This window comes from Ornithorhynchus anatinus, chromosome X2 (genome assembly GCF_004115215.2).
Source record: "Ornithorhynchus anatinus isolate Pmale09 chromosome X2, mOrnAna1.pri.v4, whole genome shotgun sequence".
NCBI lineage: Eukaryota > Metazoa > Chordata > Mammalia > Monotremata > Ornithorhynchidae > Ornithorhynchus > Ornithorhynchus anatinus.
Window position 1 is genome coordinate 26,577,114 of NC_041750.1, and position 22,048 is coordinate 26,599,161.

The 22,048-nt window shown below is 48.7% G+C and overlaps 1 protein-coding gene across 2 annotated transcripts in view; it reads left to right on the top strand.

Annotated features, from left to right (window-relative positions):
* CDKAL1 (CDK5 regulatory subunit associated protein 1 like 1) overlaps positions 1–22,048 on the top strand; it is a 303,837-nt gene that overhangs the window by 266,570 nt on the left and 15,219 nt on the right. For both annotated transcript variants that reach the window (XM_029052781.2, XM_029052782.2), the window contains 2 exons: positions 19,012–19,095; positions 21,727–21,891. In XM_029052781.2, coding sequence (XP_028908614.1) covers positions 19,012–19,095; positions 21,727–21,891 — 249 coding nt within the window. The remainder of the gene's footprint in view (positions 1–19,011; positions 19,096–21,726; positions 21,892–22,048) is intronic.

Consider the following 22,048-nt stretch of genomic DNA (forward strand, 5'->3'; position numbering starts at 1 on the left):
TTTTTTTTTTTTAATGGGATCCTGAAGACATCCTAGGGATTAAGAAACCCTAGGGTTGGGTTTAAAGCCTCCTAGCTAAAGCCTCCGAGGTGAGGGGGAAAAGAGTGTTTTAAATCGGGTCTGACGTTATTAACCAGCGATAGAAGAAAAGTAGAAAAATTCAATCTGGTCAGATACATCTGATTTGCACCATCCTCTCTTGAAATCCAGGATTGCTGTCCAGTATCCAGTACCTAGGTCCCGGCCATTCAGAAAGAGGCTTAGTCCCCCTCCATTCCACCTCCCCATCCCCTACCCAATGCCATACCTTCTCAGCCTTTTCTCTCATCCACCCGGAGGACCTGGGAAAACACCACAAGGACTGCGACGTGGCCTACTGGAAAGAGCTTGGGCCTGGGTGTCGGGGGACCCGGATTCCAATTTAGACCCCACCACTTGTCTGCTGCGTGACTTTGAGCAAGTCATTTCACTTCTCTGTGCCTCAGTTCCCTCATCTGCGAAAAGGGGATTCGATACCTCTTCTCCTTCCTACTTAGTGAGCCCCATGTGGGAACTGATTACCTTCTATCTACCCCAGGGCTTAGTACAGTGCTTGACACATAGCAAGCACTTAGGGTGGCCTAGTGGATAGAGAGCACTGACCTGGGAGGCGGAAAGACCTGAATTCTAAGCCAGACTCCGACCCTTGTCTGCTGTGCGACCCTGGGCGAGTCATTTTACATCTCTGGGCCTCATTTACGTCATCGGCAAAATGAGGATTAAGATTGTGAGCCTCATGTGGGACAGGGATTTTGTCCATCCTGATTAGCTTATATCTATCCAGGTGCTTAATATAGTATCTGGCACAGAGTCGGACCTTTAACAAACACCATTAAAAAAACCCCCCACAAATATCAGTTAAGGAGCGTTGACTGGCCAGAAACTCCAGATGGATTTCGGTGTCCAGTCTGCCCCTTCTCCATGGTCCAGTACAGAGAAGAAGGGGAAGTCATTCTGCAAGGGGACCCTAAGGCCGGCTCTCTCTGGTAATTACCTCCTCCGGAGAATTGATTTTAAAAGGCTTCAGAAAAGCTCTCAGGCAACAGCTGCTAAAAATAAAACTTGTCCCACTTTGGCTTTCTGTCTCGCTTGCTCTTACGTTCCCACTTAATCCTCAACAGCAGCCCCTGATGACTGAATAGCCTGTGATCAATCCATCAATCGCTAATTGACTGTTTTTGAGGAGCCCGGGATAGCAGCTGCCCTAGAGAGTCCCTGTGAGCACCAGGCGCTTAGTACAGTGCTTTGCACACAATAAGCACTCAATAAATACAATCGAAATTAATGAATGACAGCACAACTTTAAAGCAGAGAAGTAGTGGGCTCTGAGTGGAAAGAGCAAGGGCCTGGGAGTCAGAGGACCTGGGTTCTAATCCCAACTCTACCATGTGTCTACTGTGTGACCTTGGACAAGTCACAACTTCTCTGTGTCTCAGTCACCTCATCTGTAAAATGGGGATAAAGGCTGTGAGGCATGGTCTGTGTCCAACCTGTCTTGCATATCTATCCCAGCGCTTAGTACGGTGCCTGGCCCATAGTAATCACTTAATAAATACCAATTTAAAAAACAAAAACAAAAGAAATTCTTGGATTTGTGACACAAGTGAGAAGAAATTGGGTTTAGGATGGTGGAGAATTCTTGAAGCAAAATCAATTGCTGAATTCCCCTTCTGGATATTATTATTATTGATAATAATAATGGCACTTGTTAAGTGCTCACTGTGTGCCAAGCACTTTTCTAAGCGCAGGAGTAGTTACAAGTCGATATTATTGCAGGGCTTGGCAAAGATGATGAGCCCCTTTCGGACCTGGCTTATGATGTCTGGCTCTCCTCCTATGATTTCTCTGGTGAGCGCTCTCTGGTCCTCCCATCACAGATGGGGGCTACAGGTGATGATTTTCAGGGCCTTGGTGATTCCGGGAATGGTTTAGATCCACGTTGGGCAGAGGGAACAAGCCTCGTGCTCCTGTCGAGGCTCCCAGGTCTGCCCTCGGTTGGTTCCCAATTAACTACCTTTACTCCCTTGATGTCCACAGGGTATCTCGATTCATTTGATTTTCATTTGGAACTTCCACTGGAGTCTCTTGGCCTTGATTTTATGGGCCCAGCAGCATGGCCTAGTGGAGTGAGCCCGGGCCTGGGAATCAGAAGGACCTGGGTTCTAATCCCGGCTCCGCCGTTTGCTGAGGGACCTCGGAAGGTCACTTCACTTCTCTCTGCCTCAGTGAAGTCATCCGTAAAATGGGGATTAAGACTGTGGGAACCCCACAGTATCCAACCTCACTTGCTTATATCCACCCCAGCACTTAGTACGGTGCCTGGCACATAGTAAAGACCTAACAAATTCCACAATAGCTGTTATTATTATAATTATTGGAACCCCGGGACACCAGTCTGGCTCGGTAACCCAAAAAGTGGCAGAGCTAGACTTGCTCCTTCGAGGATATTTTCTAGTGCCGCCTGTTGTGTTCAAGGATGAGTCAGGTCCCACTGAGTGACTAGGAAATGTAATGTGATTATAAAATATTTGCACAAAGCTGAGATGCAGTATGCACTCTGAGTAAATTCCTTATGGTTTTCTGATGTAATTTCCCAGTTAATGGGAAAATTCTGGGTGTGCTGTTGAGCGTTACGTATTCTCTCTCTCTCCTACCTCTGAACCCCAGGCGAGGAAAAGAGAACCTACTTAATTGCTACGATGTGTGCAGCTCTATCTCTTATTTCCTTTTCACGTTACAGGACACATTTCTTTTTTTTTTTAATTACGGTATTTGTTAAGCGCTTTGTATGTGGCAAACACTGTTCTAAGAGCTGGGATAGGAATGAGTTAATTAGATCAGACACAGTCCCTGTCTGGCATGGGGCTCACTCCCAATCTAAGTAGGAGGAGAACAGGTATCCCCATTTTACGGTTGAGGCGACTGAGGCCCAGAGAAGTTAGGTGACTTGCCCAAGATTACACGGCAAGCATTTGGCAGAGCAGGGATTAGAACCCAGGTCCTTCTGACTCCCAGCCCTGTGCTCTATCCACTAGGCCATGCTGCTTCTCCAACTTGGCCTTGACTCCCAGACTCGGCTCTTTATTTCTCTTAGCCGCCCTCCCTTCTGCGTCAACTATGAACTTGGCCATTTACCCCTTATGCACCTTGATACTCATCCTAGGCCCAAAGCACTTAAGTAAATATTTTTTCTACTCTACTATTCCCCCTTCCCCTAATTTATTTTAATGTCTTTCTCCCACTATAGATTGTAAACTCTTTGTGGGCAGAGACCCTGCCTACCAATTCTCTTGTATTTAGCCAGGGAATCGCTGCAGTGCTCTGCTTGCAGTAAGCGCTCAATAAATACCACTGATTGATTGAAAATGTGAGAAAACCCCACGCCACAGACCCAAATGCAAAATCCTTTCAAGGGCCACGCCAAATGAATGTGTTTGATTGCCACGGAGGAAAATTTCCTGGCGTTCATTTATTCACTTGTCCTGCAGCCTGCGCTTTCTAGCATTCTGTGTCTTGGCTTGGAGAATAATTGATAGCGCTCCAGACATCTTACGGATTGATTCCAATCCCGTCGGGTTTTTAATATTTTTCAGCAGGCAGCAGAATTCCAACTCCGGTGTCTCCAATTAGGGGGGGATTGTGAGATTAATTTAATGAGTTTAGATACTTGTCAAGCCACTGCCAATATAATCTTCTTACTCAGGACACAGCAGCTGACTTGGCCATTAGAAGGAAAATGATTATTTTGTTCCATGCATGGTACAGGCTGGTGTGTCTCTGTCCTTCTCCTTCCCCTTATTCCACCTTCTCCCCATTCCAGGATCCGGAATAATGTCTATCTGCTGGCACAGTTGTGCTGAAAATAGAAAGTGATGGGAAGGTAGCCATCCGCCGAACAGGGAATTTGTAGCTTTTCTATATGAGTAGGAACTGGCAAATCCTTTGATCGCGACAGCTTTTGCCAGTGTGTTTCCATATCTTCTTTCTCTGCTTGTTTTAGCCTTGTCTAACATGAAGCGCAAACTCCTCCAGAAGCGGTTCCACGTGTCGCGAGCATGGCCCCGAGAGTCAGGTTCCAATCACTTGTCTGCTTTGTGACCTTGGACAAGTCATTTCGCTTCTCTGGGCCTCAGTTACCTCATCTATAAAATGGGGATAAAGACTGTGCGCCCCATGTGGGCCAGGGACCGTGTCCAATCTGATACACGACACGAGACACGGGATATCCACCCCAGCACTTAGTACAGTGCCTGGCACGTAGTAAGCCCTTAATAAATTCTATTAAAAACAAAAGCAACGAAAGCATCCCTGAAGTCATCCTGGCAGTGCGAGGCTTTAGAGCAACTTTAGAGCTCCTCAAACAAACCTTGGAGAGAACGCTGGCCACTATATCAGTTTGATCAACATTTCAGCCAAAAGGTTGGAGGGTTTGTTACGGTGAAAGCATTTCGCATATACCTCCGTCAGCCCGGGAGCAAACTGTGACAACGTGAACCAAAAGGAAAGGACATATCTTACACCCCTTCCGTGTTTCCTGAAAACAGACAAAGAAACAGAAATCACAAGAGTGAGAATCTGCGGGATTGGCTGTTTTTAATTGGAGATGCTTTTCAGCTTTAGGTAATCTACCGCTTAACCAAAAGGTCTCTGGCCAAATGTAAATTTGCGATTTTTATTGTAGGATGTGATAAAGGAAAGTAAATAACAGAATATTATGGGATAATGTTGAACAAGGAACATATCTGCTAATTCTGTTGTATTCTCCCAAGCGCTTAGTAGAGTGCTAAGCACTGAACTAAGCGCTTGAGACAGTATAGTACCACCCAGTCAGTAGACACGTTCCCTGCCCACAGTGAGCTTGTAGTCTAGAGGGGGAGACCCCCTTCCCATATCCCCTCTATTCTTTCATCTCCCCCTAGACTATAAACTTACTGTGGACAGGCAATGTATCTGCTGTGTTATTTTATTGTACCCTCCCGAGTGCTTAGTACAGTGCTCCGCACACAGTAAGTGCCAAATAAATACAATCGACTGACTCCCCCGAATAATGATTATGGTATTTGTTAAGCACACGCTGTGTGCCAACCATTGTTCTAAGCATGGATAGATACAAGTTAATCAGGTTGGACACAGTCCGTGTCCCACCTAGGGCTCACAGTCTTAATCCCCATTTTACAGATGAGGCCCAGAGAAGTGAAGTGTCTTGCCCACGGTCATACAACAGACACATGGCAGAGCTGGGATTAGAGCCCAGGTCTTTCTGATTCCCAGGCCAGGCTTATTCCACGAGGCCATGCTGCTTCCCCTTCTTCCGTCCCTTTCATTCATTCAATCATATTTATTGAGCACTTACTATGTGCAGAGCACTATACTAAGCGCTTGGAAAGTGCAATTCGGCAACAGAGACAATCCCTACCCAACAACGGGCTCGCAGTCTTAGGAAGGGGAGACAGACAAAAAAACAGACATCAATAGCACCTCTTCCTCCCTCCTGACCTCCTCTTACTTTCTTTCTCCCCATCTTCCCATCTGAGTCCCCCTTTCCAGTGACTCCTCCTTGTTCTCCCCTTGTGAACGTGGGCGTGCGTGTATTCACGTAACCGTAACTGCGTTCATCTCAGGGAGGGGGTGATGCCCGCCTAGGTGGTCCTGGGTGGGTCTTCCCCTGAGTGCGTGGGCAGGGGCGTTGGGCGGGGGTCCTTCTGTATGTTCTCCCCCACTCAGTCGTCCTCACCCCTCTCAAAGCCAGCTAATTCCCTTCACAGACCTCTGTCAACCGAGTGCTCTCCACTTCCCCTGAAAGCTCGAAGGGAATTAAATATTCATCCGTTTGCGTTTCCAAACCGCCTCACACTTATCGTTCCTTGGCACTTTCCCCCATCCTCCCATTTGTTTATTTTCACCGGTAAAGAAAGACTTATTCCCAATCATCCACCCAGTGCTCATATCAACAAATAAGTGTTTTGTCTACAGTGCGGGCCTGGCCACTCCCACTTAAAAATAGAGGCAGTTGAAATGCATAATCTCTAGACTGTAGACTTCTAAGCCTGTAGACCGGAAGCTTGTTTTGGGCGGGGACTGTGTCTACCAACTTCGTTGTATTATACTCACCCAAGCGCTTAGTGTAGTGCTTTGCACACAGGAAGTATTAAATATGATTTACTGATAGAGGTGTTTGTCCTGCGCTATTGAATGTGCTGCCAAAAGGCACCATTCATCATTTCTGATTTCCTATTACAACCCAGCCCGCACACTTCACTCCTCTAATGCTAACCTACTCGCTTTACCTGAATCTCATCTATCTCATCACCAATCTCTTGCCTAAATCCTAGCTCTGGCCTGGAACGCCCTCCCTTCATATCCAACGATTACTCTCCTCCTCTTCAAAGCCTTTTTGAAGGCACATCTCCTCCAAGAGACCTTCCCTGACTAAGCCCTCCTTTCCTTTTCATCCACTACCTCTGTTGTCCTGACTTGCTCTCTTATTCATCTCCCACCCAGCCCCACAGCACTTATGTACATATACATAATTCCTTGATTTAGATCAATGTCTGTCTCCCCTTCTAGACCGTAAGCTCAGTATGGGCGGAGAATGCATCTGTTATGCTGTACTCTCCCAAGTGCTTAGTACAGTGCTCTGCACACAGTAATAATAATAATGATAAAATACTTGTGGTATCTGTTAAGCTCTTAGTATGTGCCAGGGATTGGGGTAGATTCAAGGTAATTCAGCTTGGATACCTGCCCCATAGCGGGTTCACAGTATTCATCCCCATTTTCCAGACGAGGTTACTGAGGCACAGAGAAGTGACTTGCCCAAGGTCAAAGAGCAGACAAGTGGCGGAACGAGGATTAGAACCCAGGTCCTCCTGCCTCCCAGCCCTGTGCTTTCTCGGCTTCTCAGTAAGCACTCAGTAAAGACGAGTGATCGATTCTGATGAGCCTTCTGCCCCAGTGTCTCTTGGAAGCCCTTGATGGGGTTCTGGTTTTTTATTCATTCATTCGATCATATTTATTGAGCGTTTACTGTGTTCGCAGCCCGTTCCTGAGCACTTGGGAGAGTACAGTACAACAATAAATGTTCACATTCCCTCTCCACAACAGGCCTACGGTCTTTCGAATCCCGGCTCTGCCACTTGTCAGCTGTGTGACTGTGGGCAAGTCACTTCACTTCTCTGTGCCTCATTTATCTCATCTGTAAAATGGGGATTAACTGGGAGCCTCACGTGGGACGACCTGATTACCCTGTATCTACCCCAGCGCTTAGAGCAGTGCTCTGCACATAGTAAGCGCTTAACAAATACCAACATTATTTCAGTCAGGTGCCTCAGCCAGCTGGCGCTGACCATTCTGCAGATCTTTTCCACCCGTAGAACCAGAAGGCAGGCTTTCTCTTTTCGTCGTAGTAAAAAAAAAAAAAAACAACCGCACATCATCACTTAATCCCCGGTGCACTGATATTTATGTGAGCCCTCCAGAATTTGTGGATGCAGGGGGAGTTTTGCCCTGTCCCCTTGAAAGGCAGCTGCTAAATATTTATACGTCTCAAAGTCTTTAAGACAGCCCAGCCGGACGGAGATTCTTTATGAGAATGGGTCGTTGGAGATGTGGAGTTAGCTTCCCACCGATGATGATTCTTTTGAATAATTCATCTTCTCCCAATCATGGAAGAGTTGTAGCATTGGAAGCATTTTCCCCATATTAAAGGTCCCTTGCCCTTTGCGATCAACAAAACCTTCATCTCGTCAGTCTTCACCTCGGGTATTTATTGAGTCCCCTCAGGGCAACGAGCATTGGAGGGAGGATTGGGGCAGGGGTGGGTCTTGACTCTTTTTCATGATCCCCTTCCAACAATCACTTTAAACCATGGTTTCTGAAGAGAGAACTAAAGAGAGAAAAGTGGTTTGCCTGTTCCCATTTCACAGAGGCAGAAACTGAGGGCCAGAGCGCTGAAGAGCCCTGTAGGGGCTGGATTTTCAGGGCCCGGGCTCCCTCCCTCTTGCCCTGAGCCTGGCAGGCAGCAAAACGTCACCCCCAACTTTCCGGGAACCCCTGGTTTTCTCAAGCTTTGCCAAAGGACACAACCGTAGCTTGTAGCCTAGTCTGGTCCAGGAAAATCCACATTCTAATGCATCTACTGATTGTGATATTGTCTATAACATTATATACTCTCCCAAGCACCTAGTACAGTGCTCAGTAAATATGACTGAATGAAAGCAGTCAAGTTAGAACCCCGCTCCTTCTGACTCCCAGGCCGCTGCTTTATCCACTAGGCCATGCTACTTCTATAGACTGTAAGCTCACTATGGGCGGGGACCATGTCTACCAACTCGGTTGTACTGGACTCTCCCAAGTGCTTAATACAGTGCTCTCCCCTTAGTAAGCACTCAGTAAATACCACTAATGAGGGCGATCAGGGTATCTGTTAAGCATTTACTTAATGATTAACACCATCAGGTCTGAGCTCCCCAAACTCACCCCCCCCTTCTCCATCTCCCCCGGCCCCACACCCCAATTTCCCATCCTTCCCAGCAGTATCTTCAGAGGAGATCTCCTCCCTCCTCTCAGGTGCCACCCCCTACTTCGGAATGCCCTTCCTCCTCACAGCCGCCGAACTAACTCTCTTGCCCTCTTCAGAGCCCTCCTGAGGGCTCATCTCCTCCAGGAGGCCTTCCCAGATTGAGCCCTCCTTTTCCCTCCGCTCCTCCACCCCTCCCCATTGCCCCTAATCTCTCCCTCTGCTCTTCCCTCTTCTCCCCACACCACTTGTGTAATAATAATAGTAATAATGTTGGTATCTGTTAAGCGCTTACTATGTGCCGAGCACTGTTCTGAGCGCTGGGGTAGACATGGGAATCAGGTTGTCCCACTTGGGGCTCACAGTCTTAATCCCCATTTTACAGATGAGGTAACTGAGGCACCGAGAAGTTAAGTGACTTGCCCAGAGTCACACAGCTGACAAGTGGCCGGGCTGGGATTCGAACCCATGACCTCTGACTCCAAAGCCCGGGCTCTTTCCACTGAGCCACGCCGCTTCTCTATTTGTACATATTTACTAATGATATGTATAAGTGTGTATCTGTGATCCTGTTTATTTTGATGGTATTGATGCCTTTCTACTTGTTCTGTTATCTGTCTCCTCCTCCTACACTGTGAACCCGTTTCTGGGTAGTGATTGTCTCTATCTGTTGCCAAATTGTACTTTCCAAGCGCTTAGTACAGTGCTCTGCACACAGTAAGCGCTCAATAAATACAATCGAATGAATGAATTTACTAGCTGCCGACCACCGCACTGAGCGCTGGGGTTGATAAAAGATAATTAGGTTGGACTCATGGGGCTCACGGTCTAAGAGGGGGAAGAGCAGGTATCCTAGCCACATTTTTACAGAAGAGGAAGGTAAGACACAAAGAAGTCGAAAATGACATGCCCCAGGACACGCAGCAGACAGGTAGCGGAGCCGGGATTAGAATCCAGGTCCGGGCTGTTTCCACTAGGCCACGCCAGCTTCTCCCTGAAGGGACAGAGGGAGTTGGGAAGGAGAAGGAGTGCATCAAACCAAATCCCAGCTCACAGGCAGGATTTTTAAGAACCGTGAAGCGATTTTCCTTTCTGGGTCACCACTGACATCTCTGAATATCATTTTCACCTAAACCCCTCGACGGAACCTGCGGGCACCTGAGGAGGCTACATTTTCTCAGCGCCCATCCGACGGAAGCGTTCTGGTGCAGGTGCGCCAGGCTCGAAGCGCCCTGAGGCTTCCGTGTCTGACAGAGAGAGACCGAACACTCCGCCCCCGATGCCTTGTTTCTGCTTCCCTCCCTCCGCCTCTTCCCGCAGTGTGCCAGGATCGTCAAGGAACCGAAAATGGAGGAGGGGAACCATTGCTATTCAATTGTCTTTAATGAGATATATCGCCCTTGGCGAAAGATTGATGCTGTCTCAGTGCTTATGCTAATCAGGCCCCCATCAGCCCTTAGTGAGCTCTTCGACTTCTCTGTGGCCTAGTGGAAAGAGCGCCGGCCCGGGAGTCGGAGGAACTGGGTTCTAATTCCGGCTCCGCCAGGTACCTGCTGGGTGACTTGGGGCACGTCATTTAGGTTCTCTGTGCGTCAGTTACCTCATGTGTACAGGAGAGATTCGATGCCCGTTCTCCTTCCTACCTAGATTGTGAGCCCTGTGTGGGACGGGGATTGATTGCCTGACCTGATTGCCTTGTATCCATTCATTCATTCAATAGTATTTATTGAGCGCTTTCTATGTGCAGAGCGCTGTACTAAGCGCTTGGAATGAACAAGTCGGCAACAGATAGGGACGGTCCCTGCCGTTTGACGGGCTTCCGGTCTAATCGGGGGAGACGGGCAGGCGAGAACGATGCCAATAAATATATTCCCCAGCGCTTAGAACAGCACTTGACCCAGACTAAGTGCCTAACAAATACCGCAATTATTATTCCAGCGCTTGATACAGCGGTTGGCACTCAAATACCGGCATTATTATTTACTCCATCTTCTTTCTGCTTGCTCACCCTCTAGACTGTAAGCCCACTGTAGGCCGGGAATGTGTCTGTTTATTGTTATATTGTACTCTCCCAAGCATTTAATACACGTTAAGCGCTCAGTAAATACGTTTGAATGAGTGAATGAACCCCCAGTCAGGTGGGCAAACTGTTGAAGGCGGCAGATTGTACCACAGATTTATGTCAGTCAGTCGGTCCTATTTACTGAGCGCTTAGTGTGTGCAGAGCACTGTACTAAGAGCTTGGGAGAGCACAATATAACTTTATAACATACCCCTTCAGAGCCCGTGTCTGCCTGTACCTCTGGTAGACTCTTCCAAGGGACTCGCTGTACTAAGCGCTTGGGAGAGTTCAGTAATCCCCCGATTAGACTGTAAGCCCATCAGAGGGCAGGGACTGTCTCTATCTCTTGCCGATTTGTACATTCCAAGCGCTTAATACAGTGCTCTGCACATAGTAAGCGCTCAATAAATACTGTTGAATGTATAATAGAGTTGGTAGACTTGTTCCCCGCCCATATCGAGTTTACAGTCTAGAAGGGAGGGAGAGCACATATTTAACCCCCGTTTCTAAGAAGAGGAAACGGAGGCACAGTGATGTATCTTGCCCCAAGTCACACAACGGGCAATGGCCGAGCTGGGATTCGAACCCAGGTCTCCTGACTCCCAGGCTCACGATCCTGGGCACCGGGCTGTCAAAGAGACCAAAAGAGTAAACTAGGCAAAATCGAAAGGCAAAACGGCACTTTAGTCTTGTGTTCGGCAGCCACGGTGTTAAAAACCAGATTATCCCCCCCCCCCCCCGAAACCAGCCAAGTGGGAACTAAATGGGAATCTTGGGAAATGAACCATTCAAGGATCTAAAGTCCCCAAAGAGGGAGGGAGGCGGCGGCCCCTAAGAAGCACATGGAGGAATCGCCTAGGGAGCACGGCCTAGTGGATAGAACAAGGGCCTGGGAGTCAGACGGACCTGAGTTCTAATACCAGCTCTGACACTTATCTGCTCTGTGACCTTAGGCGAGTCGCTTCGCTTCTCCCTGCCTCAGTTATCTCATCTGTAAAATGGGGCTAAAGACTGTGCGGCCCACGTGGAACAGGAACTGCGTCCAACTGATTACCCTGTATCCACTCCAGCACTTAGAACAGTGCCTGGCACATAGTAAGCGCTTGACAAATACCGTCATTATTAATATTATACCATCATTAAAACAAAAAGGGCCGCCAAGCTAGTCCCGGCCGACCAGAGGTAGAATGACGGTAACTGACAAAAAAAACCGTCTCGGATGGCTGGAGAGCAGAAAGCAGAGGGGACAGGAGACAGCGCCTCAGGAGAGAGCGAGATCGGAGTTTAATGGAGTCGATCCAAAGAAGAGCGAAGTCCAGCAGGACCGTGGTCCGTAAAGCAGGCCATGAATCGTTAGGTGGACAACTGTCTAGCCTCAGTGCCGTACATTTCAGTCCCTCAGATGCACTCCGGCTTCCCTCATCCAGGCACCCCGGGCCCAAAGCCTAACTCGCTCTCGCCCGCGTGCTACAAGTCCACAAAGCCAGCTTTCAGTCCCGAAACGCTTGGTTAATGGAGTCCTCAGCGCGTCCTTGGGACCTGGATTATCTGAATAATTCACCAGCGTCAGAGCGGGGCGGGGGAGAGGAAGCCATATGCTGATCTCACACACAAACACACACGCACACAACCAACCCTCGGCCCCGGTTGACAGGGTCCGTGGGTGTGCGATTTCTGGAATGACTAAACAGAGCACTGAAGCAAGCCCCGTTGCCTTCCGTGACGTTTCTGAACTGGGAGGAAAGAGAGAGGGGAACAGGGCTGGGATGGAAATGAGGTTGAAGAACTCCTTGCAATACCTGAGGTTCTCAATTTCTGAGCCAGGATTCAATATTCAAAGCACCTCAAAGGAAGGGAATATTTCATTTTGGGGCACTTTGGAAGAGATTAAAGATCGTGAAGCAGCGTGGCCTAGTGGAATGAGCACCGGGCTGGGAATCGGGGCCCCTGGGTTCTATTCCCAGCTCTTCCACTTGCCGGCTGAGTGACCTTGGGCAAGTCACTTCACTTCTCTGGGCCTCAGTGACCTCATCCGTAAAATGGAGATCAAGGCCGAGAGGCTCATGAGGGGACGTGGACTGTGTCCAACCTTATTACCTTATATCACCTCAGTGCTTAGTATAGTGCTTGGCACACAGTCAGCGCTTAACTAATACCATAAAAATAAAAAAAAATTGAAAAACACATTACAGTAATTAGTCTGAAGGTATCTGGGAGGTCAGCCTTTTGCACTGTCACTAGAGGTATGAGTTTAAGGTCAGAGCTTTTTGTTTAACATGTACCGGGTTGCTTTTTTTTAAAAAAAAAAAAAAACTAATTTGATTCCGGCTAAAGAAAGACATTTGACATTTCCCATAGCTTGTGCGTTCAGAAAACCGGTCAGGTAGAAAAATTGCATTTCATTATCTCCGTTGAAGAAAAAGCTTCGCAGCAGAAGTATCGTGTTGAAATTTCTTACAGGATAAACAGAGATGAAACTCAGGTCTATTAGAAATATGATATTAGGAATCATTCGGGCTCTGTGAACACATGTTTAATTTCCGCTCGCTGTATTACATCTGAAGGTGGAAAAATAATGAAATTTTGGAGCGTTTCAGTATGTAAAAAAATAACAGCACCATCTTATAAATATTTCCAAGAAATAAGCGTTTGCCTTATCTAGTTCCGTAAGTATGTGCTCCTTGTGGGGTAGTCATATTCACACATCATTATCATCGTTATTTTTATTAGACACCTGCTATATAGAAGTAGAATTTTAATTCACCAATCAATGGCATTTTTAAGCACTTATTATGTGCAGAGCATTGTACTAAGTGCTTGGGGAGAGTATATTACAACAAGGTTAAGAACCACATTCCCTGACCACGAGGAGCTTACTATCTAGAGGACTATATTAAGTGCTCACTGTGTGTAGAGCACTGTCCTAAACACTGGGAAAGAGTAGAGAATACAAATAGGGATTGGATAAGGACCTTGTTAGGTGAAGTGGATAGAGCACAGGCCTAGGATTCAGAAGGTCACGGGTTCTAATTCCGGCCGTGCCATTTGTCTGCTGTGTGACCTTAGGCAAGTCACTTCACTTTGCTCTGTCTCAATACCCTCATCTGTAAAATGGAGATTGAGACTGGGAGCGACACATGGGGCAGGGACTGTGTCCAGCCTGATTTGTCTGTATCCACCCCAGCGCTTAGTACAGCACCCGGTACATAGTTAGCACTTAAATGTCATAATCATCATCATCATTGTACCTCGAGGGGCTCTCCCCTCGAGTACTGAACTCAGCGCTGAGGTAGATAGAAAATAATGAGATCAGACGCAGTTCTTTTCCCACGTAGCGCTCGCAGTCTAAGACAGAGGGAGAGTGGGTGTCATCCCCGTTTTACAGATGAGGAAATGGGGACACAGAGATGTTAAGTGACTTGCCCAAGGTCACACAGCAGGTCAGTAGCACTCTTACCAGCAGCCCCTTTCAATTAGACCGTGCTTTCAATTCAGTGTATAAAGAAGCTTGAGTTAAAGAAGGATGAGTGATTTTTTTTCATTCAATATATGAAATCAGAGACCTCTGCTAGAGGAATCATAGTATAATTTGACCTGTCCATTCCACACCAATCTCGAGCTCCAGATCATCCACATCATTTCGGATACATTGTACAGTCGGTTTTCCCGCAACACAGAAGTCCATTTCCAACAAGCCGAGGGGTAAGGGAGGAGACTGAGGCGCTGAGAAGTGAAGTGACTTGTCCAGGATCACATAGAAGGCAAGTGGCAGAGCTGGGATTAGAACCCGGGGCCTCCGACTCCCAGGTCCGTGCTCTATCGAACGGGCGTCGTTGCTTCTCGTGCCAAAGTTATCTTTACAGGGTTTCTTTTCCTATCGGGACCATTGTAGAAGGAGACTAGATGAGATCGGCGTGCCTCTCAGCGGCCGAAAAATCATTTCGGAAGCAGTGGAGGAACGGAGAGCCCTAGAAGGTTCATTTGCATTCCCTGTGCTGGTGAATCTAGCTGGCGACTCCTCCCTCCACCCAGTTGTGTGTCTTATCTCGTTGAACCAAGGGGACGTGACCATCTGGGTAGAATGGAGAGTTTCCCAGAGTCTAAGCAGTTGAGAAAATTGGCATTTCGGCATTCTGCTCTTTTGTAACTCGTCCTTTGAAGAGCCCCCTTGCGATCTCTTCCTCAAGAACCGTGGCCCTCAAGAAGAAAACCAGAGCTTATCGAACCAGATCAGTTAGAAACAGGCGTGAAAATTCAAATAGTCCACAGAGCTAGGTACAGGTCAGTGACGGAGCGGCGATTTTGGCCCCTCTTCCAACACCAAGAGGTCAGCAGTCTTGTCTCAGCCCCCTCAGTGCTCTGGTGCCAGGGCTCTGATACTCTGCTGGGTGACCTTAGGCCAGTCATTTCAGTCCTCTGTGCCTCGGTTACCTCACCTGTAACCTGGGGTTTGAGAGTGGACTCCGCGTGGGATCTGTGCTGTGCCCCACCTGATTAGCTCGAATCTATCCCGGCGATGAATACAGTGCCTGACACACAGTAAGCGCTTAACAAAAACCATTAAAAAAAAGGCTTCATAGATCCTGAAGAGTGCAAGTCTAAAAAGCCAGGGAAGCGTGTGAATGAGACTTTTGGTAACAGGCGCGTTCTGCAGGAATGCAGCACGAGTTCTGGCTGCCGGGGAAAGAGCCCCCTCCCCTTCCCCCTTCCTCTCTCCTTCTCCTGAGACCTCAATGCCGACAGAAGTTCTTGTGATCCGCCTCGCCCCCCAAAACATCAGAGATCCCAGCCGTGCCCCTCATCCCAGAGGCAAGACTCTTGGCGATTAGATCGGCTGGCAACGAATGAGAGCGGAACCAACTATTCCCTGGGCAAGGAATCATCTGTTCTCTTGTTCTTTTGATCTCTCCCAAGTGCTTAGTACAGTGTTCTGCACACAGTAAGCGCTCAGTAAATATGATCGACTGACTTACTAGCAGGCCAGGCTTCAGCGATGGAGCAAATATTGTTTTACTGGGCTGAACGACGAGAAGCAGCATGGCCTAGTTTGAAGAGCCCGGGCCTGGAAGTCAGAGGACCTGAGTCCTTCTCCTGGCTCCACCTGTTGTGTGACCTTAGGCAAGTCATTTCACTTCTCATTGCCTCGGTCCCATCTGCAAAATGGAGATTTATTACTGTTCTCTCTCTTAGACTGTGAGGCCCATGTGGGACTTGATGATCTTGTATCTGCCCCAGCGCTTAGTATGATGCTCGGCACACAGTAAGCACTTAATAAATACCCTGATTATTATTATCTAGTGCCTCAAGGCATTAGAGTCCACAGGGACCTTGAAGAAAACAGCGGGGCTGTTGGGATGGAGGGGCCTGGCGTCACCGGAAGTTTGCTGGCAGAGAGATGGAGGGGGAGAAGAGAAGGCGAGCGGAGGAAATGTACATGTGGGATGATCGCAACAATTAACAGTGGTATATGTTAAGCGCTTACCGTGTCCAAGCACTGTGATAAGCACTGGCGTAGATGAGGCCCAGAGCTGTCACCCATGGAGTCCCACTCTAAGAGGCGGGGAGAACGGCTATTTCATCCCCGTTTTGCAGATGAGGAAAGGACCAGAGCGGGAAAGCGACTTATCCAGCTGCCAAGTGGCAGATCCGGGATTCGGATCCAGGTGCCCTCACTCCCAGGCCCGGGCTCTTTCCACCGGGTCACGCGGCCGGTTCTTCTCAGACCTGACTTTCTGCTGAGCTCCAGTAGCCGGTGCGTGACCCGCGACGGGGTCTTCGATCCTTCTCTCTTGCTTCACCCTTCAAAGCGTCTCAGTCCCCGTTTCCGGCCGCTGTTCATCTCTCTCTCTCTGGACTTGCCTGTGTGTGCTTTTCCCCGCTCTTTGGTGTGGCTATTGGCCTCTTGTACCACGTCTTTGAAGCATGTTTCCTCCTGCCGCTCCAACATCCCTGCCTCACCCTCCTCCTCCTTCATGTTCTCAAACCACAAATTTAGTGCGGGGGTGCCGGTCAAGGAATGCACCTGTGTGTGAGTGTGTGTGAGGGGGGGCGGGGGGGGCAGAGTTCTTTTCCTTTTGCTAGACTGGCAGGATTTTATTTTTTAAAAAAACCTTTGATCTCATTGGTGATCAGGCCTCCGGAGAGGGTAAGGAACTGCTCCGTTGAGGACGGTGGGGGTGATGGTCCGAGTCTCTCCCACTGGCACTTGGTGATCATCCTCCTGGCATAGGAGACCACCCCCTACGCCCCCAAAATTGAGCAAGTGGCTCATCAGAGGTTATTTAGGAACAGAAGCACCACTGACTACGGAGAAGCATCTTGACCTAGTGGCAGGAGAACGGGCCCGTGGTCAGGGATTCTGGGTTCCAAGCCTTGCTCCGCCACTGATTAACTCATATCCACCGCAGGGCTTAGTACAGTGCCTGGCACACAGTAGGTGCTTAACAAATGCCATAAAAAAATCATCTTCGAACTCTGAGACTAGGACGGTGTGTGTCTGTCTCTGTCTTCCCTCTAGACTGTAAGCTTATTATGGGCAGGGAATGCATCTGTTTCTTATTATATTATACTCTCCCAAGCAGTTAATGCAGTCCTCTGCACAGTAAGAGCTCAATAAATGCGATTGAATGAATGAATAAATGAGTGTGGTGTTTAGCAACTCTGTTATGGGCCCAGAAGAAAGAGTACGACTCACTTGGAGAGTCAGGAAACCTGGGTTCTAGTCCTGGTTCCACTCATAGCTGGCAAACCTGAGGGAGGATTGTGCACCGACTTCATGACACGCGGCACCGCTGCCCATCCGCTCGCTTGTTGCACTCCCTGGCGGGAACATGGTGGAAAAGGACCAGAGAGGGAGAAGGACACTGTGCCAACCACTTCCACTCTCAGTTCCTCCGGGCGGACTCTGCGGCTTGAGGCCTCAGGACTGTGTCTCATCCATCTCTCCTGATGGGAGCTGCTGAACATCTATCCGCCTGCATTGTTAATCCGATTGGTCCGCAGAACGGCAAGGAAAAGCCATCTTGCAACTTCTTAGTTGTCTTACGCTCTCTCATTGTACGGGAGATTAATTTGTCAAATGCCTAATAATGCTAGGCGATGGATAATTGCCAAATTTCTGGAGGAACACCGACAGATTCCCGTCGAAAGTTATAAGCAACTCACACTAAAAGTCGTACCACTCTTCTCCCCAAAGGACGTGATTCAGAAAATCCCGGTCCCCACTAGAACTCTGATTCATTCAGCCATCAGACCAGACTGTAAGAAACTGAGTTAGAGAATGAGAAACTTTGATTGGCTATCGGATTCTTTCACTCGTATTTATTGAGCGCTCACTGTGTGCAGAGCCCTCAGCTCCTCAGCTGTCACGGGAGGGAAGAAAACGTGGGATGGGAATCTGAGCCGTCACCCATTAAATGCTTACGGCCAAGACTCGTTGACCAGGCGGTCTGGAAATGGAACTAGGGTCGCAGATCAATCATCTGTGCGGCGAGATCAAATAGAGGGGGTTGCACTGGTCAAAGAGTAAAGCAGAAATAATCCAAGGTACAATCAGACAAAATAGCCAGTTGACTACATTGGACATTTGGGCAACCCTCTGGAAAATGATCGAAACCTCGCAAGAGAAATTTCAGAGCAGAATGCATTTAGAAATGACAGCGCTGGTCAGCATCAAAGCGTTCTGCCGATTCCCCTTTCGAGCTCGGAGAGGTATTCCGAGTGCGTCTCTTGGAAACCGTGCCCCGGCTCTCTTGGACTCAAGCCTGCCGGCAAGTCACCATCTGAGATTGGCGACTTCAGTCCCGTGCCCCAACCAAAGGGTTTGAATCTACTAGAAGAGAAGATCGACAGAGACAGAGGAAACTTTCAAATCGTGCCAGCGGCTTTGGGAAAATAGCAAGCGAGTGTAGAGGAAAAAAAGAACCTGTAGTCGGAGGAATTGTTTAATCTGCTGGCAGGAGGCTTTTCAACCGAACTGGCTCAAATAAGGGCATTCCTTCTCCTTGGAGGCTGCCAAGATATTTCCATGCGTTGGAATCGGAAGCGGCTTTCCCTAGCAGGTTTTGAGACTTTGTTGTATGAAGCGGTGATGTTTGGGGATTCTTTATTGTCTCAAAATGTGTTTTCTTATTCATATCAGGGAAGGAGAAACGGTCCAACTTTTTTCTATCAGAGCTGTGGGAGAAAATGATTACATTTCAAACTATGCTAATTTTATATTACCACGCACTTAATGTTCTCCAGGCGATTTGCATTAGGACTCATGTTTTTCTTATGTATGTTGCTGGTTAATTAGCCACCGCCTCTCTCTATTAAATCAAGAGGAAGCGTCTGGTTCCATTGTTTGTCAGAGGCTTTGCCCCTTCATCTTTTCCTCTCCTTCTCTCCCCAGATTGGCGAGAGGCAGCAAGTTTTGGTGACGGAAGAGTCCTTCGATTCCAAATTTTACGTCGCGCACAATCGCTTCTATGAACAGGTGAAAATACGTTCTTTCCAGTTGACCCATCGGCCAGTCGTGTGTCGTGAGCGCTCTCTGTGTGCCGAGCACTGGACTGAACACGTGGGAGAGAACAGTAGAGTTAGTAGATTCAATCCCTGCCCTCAAGGAGTTTACCATAAGTTTTCTGGAGATGTGTCGTTTCTCTGAAGCTAGACTAGGGAACTAATGACAATAATAGCTGTGGTTTTTGGTAAACGTTAAATCAATCAGTCAGTTGTATTATTTGAGCACTTATGGTGTGCAGAGCACTGTACTAAGTGCTTGGGAGAGTACAGTGTCACTTCTGTGCCTCAGTTACCTCATCTGTAAAATGGGGATTAACTGTGAGCCTCACGTGGAACAACCTGATTACCCTGTATCTACCCAGTGCTTAGAACAGTGCTCTGCACATAGTAAGCGCTTAACAAATACCAATATTATTATTGCTATTATTACAATGTAACAGGGACACGTTCCGTGCCCATAACGAGCTTCTAGTCTAGAAGTGCCAAGCACTGAGGTAGATTCGTGTTAATCAGGTTGGACACATTCCCTGTCCCACATGGGGCTCAGAGTCTAGAGGGGAAGGAGAAGAAGTAGCGACTCCCCATTTTCCAGATGAGGAAACTGAGGCCCAGAGAAGTTAAGTGCCATGCCCAAGGTCACCCAACAGGCAAATTGCAGAGATGGATTAGAACCCAGGTCCTCTGACTCCCCAACCTGTACACTTTTCACTAGGCTATGCTAGTCATCCAAAAGCATGAGAAGCAGCGCGGCTCAGTGGAAAGAGCCCGGGCTTGGGAGTCAGAGGTCGTGGGTTCTAATCCTGGCTCCGCCACTTATCAGCTGTATGGCTTTGGGCAAGTCACTTAACTTCTCTGTGCCTCGGTTCCCTCATCTGTAAAATGGGGATCAAGACTGTGAGCCCCATGTGGGACAACCTGATTACCTTGTATCCACCCAGCGCTCAGAGCGGTGCTTGGCATATAGTAAGCGCTTAACAAATACCAACATTATTAATATTATTATTATTATTATTGAAAGAGATCTGGGTCAGTATGCGACAAAACAGTTTTAATTAAAGGGGGCTTTCCGTCTGCCCCATCAGTAGCCCCCGTTCAGCTTCTGGACACGTGCTACTCTTTTGTGACTCCTTTGCTCCGAAGCTGGAATGTACAGAGGCTAGCAAATGGAACCAAGTGCGGCACTCTGTGACCGGGAAAGTGGACAGAGCTCATAGACCCCGGATTACGGAGGTTGGCTCTCTGCCACCGACTCCGTCTTTGCCCTGAGCATTTCACAAACAGGGGCTGAGAGTCTGGAGGCAGAAGTCTAACTCTCTTGCCAGCTCCACCAGAGGCCCTCTGGGTGAGACCTTGGACAAGTCACTTTTAGGCTTTAGGCTTAGGCTTCCGTTTAGGCTTCCGTTTCCTCCCCTGTAAAAGGGGGATCAAGATTGTGAGCCGCACATTGGGCGGGGACTGTGTCCAAACCGAGTTGCTCGTATCTAACCCAGCGCTTAGTGCGAAGCACTTAACCAGTGAGACCCAAATAAGACAAATACCACCCTCGTCCCTCCCCTCGAGGTCCGAGCGGCCTTCCACGGGCCGTCTCTCTGTTCCGCTGCGTGCCTGGGAAAGCACACTCAGCGTTAGGGGTCTCGGGACACGTCGGCATACCTTCAGGGGCCCCCACCGGGCACGCCTAACCGCCAGGGTGGGTTGGAGCTCGCAACGCCCCCCTCCCCCAGCCCTCCCCTGTCCCGTTTTCTGCTCCTCTTGTCTCCTCCGGAATCTCCAGAGGTTTCCCCGGGCCTCTCGGCTGCTTCCCAATCTGCCTGGATCTCCCCCGCGGTTTGTCTCAGCAGGGACCTTTTTTCATTTTAGAGGCATAGGGCATGCCTCATTAGCCATTTCCTCCCAAGCAGCCATCTAGAATCGAAGGTTTTTACTTCCGAGGAGGTTAAATACTGGGGGGGAGAACCACTCGTTGCCCTGTGGTTCGGCACTCCATTATGCTTCTCCCCACCGTGGCTCTCGTCTGGGGTTTACTTTCCCGAGAATAATGGCCAGCTTTCCGGAGAAAATGGATTCCAGAGGCTTCCTGACGGCCATAAATATTATTGGAAAGGGGCTTCGCGGTCCTCCCGGCGGCTGAGCGTTTGGCCTCCGTCCTGGGACTCTCAGAAGAAGGTGGAATTTTGAGGGGTCCAAGGTTCCAGAAACCTACGTTTTACACGCAGGTTTACTGAGGGGCCTCTCTGTTCAATTCTTTATTAATAATAATAATAATAAGCATAGTATTTGTTAAGGCCTTACTAACGGACCAAGCGCGTGTTAAGATTGTGTCTGATCAAATTATCTTGTCTCTACCTCAGTTCCTCGTACACTGCTTGGCTCGTAGTAAGTTGCTTCACAGATGCGCGGTTATTATTACTGGGGTAGATACAACTCAGTCCGATCAGAGCTGGCCCCTATCACACGTGGGGCTCACCGCCCGAGGAGGTATTTAATCCCCGTTTTAATGAGGAGGGAACTGAGGCACAGTCGGGACCTACCCAAGTATTGCAGCGCAGGCTACGGACCGGGCAGCGTGGATCTCCCACCACCACCGGGATGTCTCTTCCAGGTTCTGGTGCCCAAGAACCCGCAGTTCATGGGGAAGATGGTCGAAGTGGACATTTATGAATCAGGGAAGCATTTCTTGAAGGGGCAGCCGGTGTCTGAGGCCCAAGTGTACACACCGTCCATCAGCACACCACTGGCCAAGGGAGAGGTTTCCGGTTTAACTGAGGTGAGTAAAATCGATTTCCTCCCCTACCAGGGGGCGGACGGGATTCCTTCCCGAAGTGAAGACTTTCTGCACGGGCTTTTGTGACCGTTTAGGGAAGCAGCATGGCCTAGTGCAAAATGCACGGGCCCGAGAATCAGAAGACTTGGTTTCTAATCCC